General features: G+C 39.4%; 1 protein-coding gene across 1 annotated transcript in view; it reads left to right on the top strand.

Annotated features, from left to right (window-relative positions):
* The window catches only part of NUP107 (nucleoporin 107kDa), a 32828-nt gene that overhangs the window by 19596 nt on the left and 7599 nt on the right, over positions 1–5633 (top strand). The window contains exons 15-18 of the mRNA XM_009887800.1: positions 1184–1329; positions 1464–1512; positions 2641–2710; positions 3150–3268. Of these exons, the coding sequence (XP_009886102.1) occupies positions 1184–1329; positions 1464–1512; positions 2641–2710; positions 3150–3268 (384 nt within the window). The remainder of the gene's footprint in view (positions 1–1183; positions 1330–1463; positions 1513–2640; positions 2711–3149; positions 3269–5633) is intronic.

Raw genomic sequence — 5633 nt, 5'->3', positions numbered from 1 at the left:
CACTTCTGATGCTGTCATTTTAGTTCTTTCCTAATTTAGTATAATTTAAGAGCTTATATAGTCACCTTCCTGCTCATGCACAGTATTCTTATAGATGAGGTGGTGTATCCAAAGATATTCTATACCTGAATTTCATTATTAATAGGTTTTATACTATGTACAATGCTTACTTTTGTCTTTAAGTAGTTCTCTCATTAGTTTTAATCCTCCACATGTTTTTGTCCTCTCCCATTCCGAACTAGTGATTTTAATTATTTTTTTTTTATTTTTAAGAACAATGAGGAATGTTGCAGACGATCGTAAAAGTTTCCTTGCTGTTATAGTAATCAGTGGTAAGCTCCTACTTGAGGAGCTTAATTTCCCCCCCCCTCTCACCTCCCCATCTTGGCATGATGTAGTAACAATAATTCAGAAAATAAAAAGAGGGGGAACAGAGAATGTTTTCAGGTTTTATTCATTGAAATTTAAAATTAGTTCTTTTACAGGAAAAAAGGCATTGTAAAATTATGCCGACTTATAGAACAAAAGATATTTACTTTTTTGTGACAGAGCAAAGAGACATTTAATGAAATTAAATTTCGATAATTTTCAGTAATTTCAGTAAAATTCAGTAATTTAAAAACTCCTGTAAGAGAGCAGTGTTTCACAAAATGCAATGTTTTGTCTGCAACTTGTCTCAGGGTTTCACTGCTGAAAGAGCCTAGCAAGATTCAAAGAACTGGATATCAAGTTCTTTATATCACCAGAGCAGCGGTACCCCCTTTCTCCTACCCTTCACCACTCAGGACTGCACTGTGACTTTTGCAACCATGACATAAACCAGTAAGGCAAAGTGATCCTACTGGAACATGATTGGGCAGAAAAGTGGATAGTCTTCATCTGCGTTGGTTTTCTGAAGTGGTGGTACACAGGAAGGCGAATGGTGTCAGAGTGGTGCTGCCTCTGGAGGGAGGATTGCACGATTTCTTTTGACTACTCTTTGATATAAGATAACCAAGGAACTAGAGCATTATTCAGTGAAAGGATTTTTTTGTATCCTGCTTTGATGAAGGAAAGGCTGCTGTTCAAGATGGTTATTAGTCTGCTTTGGTGCCTGGAAATTTGATCCTAAATTACAGTTGCTCTGTTCAGATTCTGATAGTTCTCTGTCTCTGACAATTTTTGCTGTTTCTTTAATATGTAGCTTCTTCCAGTTTGTGATACCTGGGAAGACACTGTTTGGGCATATTTCAGGGTCATGGTGGACACTCTTGTTGAGCAGGAAATACGAACCTCAGTAATAACTGCAGAAGAGATGGAAGAGCTCCCTAGAGATTATTTAGAAACAAAGTGAGTTTTAAGTAAAATTATGCTCCTACACTCAACAAAGTGTAGGAGTATATGTGTATGAGTATATGTATAGTACATGATCTATTTGGAATACTCAAGGTAATGTTTTTTGCCTTTCCTCTCCTACGTTGAAGCTGGACTTCAGAAAAAGTTTTTGAAGAACTTCAGGCAACAGACAAAAAGGTACCTGTTAATTACAGTGTTTCTCCTCACTACTTACCATTTTTAACTATTCACTAGGTTGTACTTTTACTATGTTATTTAACAGAATGCTCAAATATGCACAGTGACTCATTTATTGTAGGTTTTCTACCTCTGTAACATGTAATTTCTCAATTCAAATAGATTTTTCTATATTCCACCACCTTTTAATGATGAAAAAGATACAGGTTTTGTCTTGCCCCATATCTGCCAAACTAGCTGGGTGTGCTAAAGAAACAGCTGACTCTCAGGTGTTGCCAGACACACAAAGCAGATAGAATAAATCAAGTATTTAGCACTTTGATAAAATGAGCAAAGATTGATTACGTGCCGTTTTCTTTATAGGAGGCTTGTGTACATATTTCAAAACAGGCCTTTCAAATTTTAAAAGCGTATTTGCTTAAACAGACTCTGTTTCTTTGTTACTTTTAGCACCCAGGATACTTATTTCACTTAAGATGGAATATATAACTTCTAGGTTAGTTTTGTAAAGATGAAATTGAAACTACACTTACTTTTATGTGATGGAATAGACAGCATTTATCATATTGCTAAGAAAAAGACATGTTGAAAGACATCTTACAGATAGATGCAGTCAGCCACAGATACAGCCAGCTGCCTTTACCTTTCTAGTGCCATCCTCACCATATAGCAACTTTACAGGTGCACTTGAATTGCATTTCATGCATTATTCCTCTACTGGAAAAAAAAAAAAAACCCAAAAAAACAAAAAAACAAACTATTCCTCCTCAAGTAAGTTTTGCAGGCCTTTTCTTTAAGGATTTAGACACCTTGTTGCTTCTTCTGTGACTTTGTAAAATCTGTTCTCTGTAACATCATTATTTATTCTCCTCTTCAGCCTTGGATCTCTTCCATGGAAGTATTAACTCTACAGATCTATATTCTGGTTTGTTCTTTCAGTTTATCAATATTCTTGTAATTTGACATTGAGGTACAAGTGCCTTTTCTCCTGCTCTTTATGCAGAATACCCTTTGAAAGGGATAGCTTTTTTCCCTAAGGAACCTTTGCTTTATTTATAAGTTTGCTTTCTTTATACATTATGCTATAAGATTTTATTCAAAGTTTGAACTTTCTTTTTCTATCCCCAGAGGGTTATAGAGGAGAATCAAGAACACTATCATGTGATTCAGAAATTCATTATACTGGGAGATGTGGATGGTGAGCTTTTCTCTTAAGTGATTTTTAAATGTCAACTGACTACATTATTTCTAGTGACCTTTCCAGAAACTTATATGTGAATGGATTTTAGAAGCGCACAGTAGGTGAATCCCACCTAAAAGCTCAATTGCTTCTTTAATCAGGAACTGTAGGGACTTTCTGCAGTTTGACATACAAGGTAGTTTCCAAAGAAGTAATGAAGTCATGTAAACGTGTCAGAATATATGTGAGACTATTGCTATAACTTTTCCTGAGAAATGACAAAATACATAACGGCAGATACCTAAGCCAAACAGCTGTAATTTTTCCAAAACTGTTGCTGTTTTGTTGGACTTCTGAGGCTAAATTATGTTTGCTGAATAAATGCATAATTTTGAAATATTTTAGGTTTTTTTCCCCCATGATATGGCTAATACCGACATTTCCTTGGTGGCTATAGGTTTGATGGAAGAATTCAGCAGATGGCTTTCCAAAGACAGAAGTGTGCTCCCAGGACACCTCCTTCGTTTCATGACGCACCTTATTCTGTTTTTCCGCACTTTGGGTCTGCAGACTAAGGTAAGTTCCCCTGTATTTGATTTGTTGTCATAGCAATAGCTAGTCTTCGAAGTAGAAATGATCATGTGTAAATATATTACCTACATACAGTGATGGTGAATTACTACCAGGCTGATGAGAAGGTGCATGCTTAAATAGTGTATTTGTTGATCTTGGAGCCTAAATACAACAGTCAAATTTAGAACAGATCATCCTCCTCCCCTCCAGTTCAGCTTGAAAATTATTTTTTTGAGGATGATCGTTTCTACTCATAAGGACCTGATGCAAACGTCAATGTTAGGTTTATTCACAGCAGCCAAGATGCTTTGAATATAACCTGACGTTATACGCAGTCCTTGAAAGTGTACCTATTGGTACATATAGTTGGTGCTAGCTGAAACTTTCATATTTTTCCCAAATATATACTATATATAGCCTACTAGCTACCTAGCCTATTTATGCTAAATATGCAGATGGATCGCATGGTCTGCAATTACTCTTTCCTGAGGCAATCGCAAGTAATTAGAAGCTCTCCTTTTCTACTGTTTTAAAAATTAGAAGTGCTTATGTATCAAGTAAGTTTCTGAATGTAACCTATTTTGGCAAAAGACAAATATGTGTTTTCATTAGATGATTTAAATACAGCTCTGAGTTATTATTCTGGTTTTTTTCATGCCTCTAATCGTTGCTTCATTCCCTTGCTGAAATTTATTTTGAAGTCAGTTAACATTTAGCTAATTAAGGGGAACTTGTGTGTGTGTGTACACATAAGTTTTTTAGCCAGACTCAAAATTTCATAGAGTAGTTTTTTAGGCTAAAGTATGGGAGAACTAGTCATTAGCATATATTTAAGAGGGGGAAAAAAAAGGTGAAATTCCCTACGTAAATTCCATTGTGGGATTGTGAGTAACTGTTGATTATTGTCTCTACAATTTTGGAGTAGGTGAATTTACTGGAAGATTACTTCATGGACATGATCAAAAGGAAAAAGGAGGCCTATAGAGAGTGGATACAGGGGTGGGTAGCCTGGGAGGAATACAGAGGAATCATTCGAGCAGCCAGGGATCAGGTTAGACAAGCTGCAGCCCAGATAGAACTAAATCTGGCCAGGGACATTAAGACAAACAAAAAATCCTTCTTTAAGTATGTCAGCAAGAAAGAAAGACTAGGGAAGATGTGGGCCCTCTCCAGAAGGAAACACAAGAACTGGTTACCCAGGACAGACAGAGCTGAGGTACTCTGACTTTTTTGCCTCAGTCTTCACTGGCAAGGACTGCAGCCACACTGCCCATGATGCAGAATGCAAAGGCGAGGATTGGGAAAATAAAGAACCACACACTGTAGGTGAAGATCAAGTGCGAGACCACCTGAGGAACCTGAAGGTGCACAAGTCCATGGGACTTGATGAGATCCTGAGGTCCTGAGGGAACTGGCAGATGAAGTCTCTAAGCCACTAGCCATCATATCTGAGAAGTTGTGGTGGTCTGACGAGGGTCCTGCTGACTGGAAAACGTAACCCCTATTTTCAAAAAGGGAAATAAGGAAGACCCGGGGAACTACAGGCCAGTCAGTCTCACCTCTATGCCTGGCAAGATCATGGAGCAGATCCTCCAGGAAACTCTGCTAAGGCACATAGAAAACAAGGAGGTGATTGGTGACAGCCAGCATGGCTTCACCAACGGCAAGTCATGCTTGACAAATTTGGTGGCCTTCTACGAAGGGGTTACAGTGGCAGTGGACAAGGGAAGAGCAACCGATGTCATCTACCTGGACTTGTGCAAAGCGTTTGACACCATCCCACACAATATCCTGGTCTCTAAATTGGAGAGGCATGGATTCGACAAATGGACCACTTGGCGGATAAAGAACTGGCTGGATGGTTGCACTCAAAGATTTGCAGTCAACAGCTCGATGTCTAAGTGGAGACCAGTGACGAGTGGTGTTCCTCAGGGGTTGATACTGGGGCCTGTACTGTTCAACATCTTTGTCGGCGACATGGACAGTGGGGTCAAGTGCACCCTCAGCAAGTTTGCTGATGATACCAAGCTGTTTGGCGAGGTAGGCACACTGGAGGGGAGGGATGCCATCCAGAGGGACCTGGACAGGCTGGAGAGGTGGGCCCAAGCCAACCTCATGAAGTTCAACAAGGCCAAGTGCAAGGTCCTACATCTGGGTCAGGGCAATCCCAAGCACAAATACAGGCTCAACGGGGAATGGCTGGAGAGCAGTCCTGAGGAGAAAGACCTGGGCGTGCTGATTGACAAGAAGACCAACATGAGCCAGCAATGTGCGATCACAGGCCAGAAGGCCAACCATATCCTGGGCTGCATCAAAAGAAGTGTGGCCAGCAGGTCAAAGGAGGTGATTCTGCCCCTCTACTCCACTC

Source organism: Charadrius vociferus, unplaced genomic scaffold (assembly GCF_000708025.1).
Source record: "Charadrius vociferus isolate BGI_N301 unplaced genomic scaffold, ASM70802v2 scaffold125, whole genome shotgun sequence".
Taxonomy (NCBI): domain Eukaryota; kingdom Metazoa; phylum Chordata; class Aves; order Charadriiformes; family Charadriidae; genus Charadrius; species Charadrius vociferus.
The sequence above is the reverse complement of the archived record's forward strand: the minus strand, read 5'-3'. Positions and strand labels throughout refer to the sequence as shown.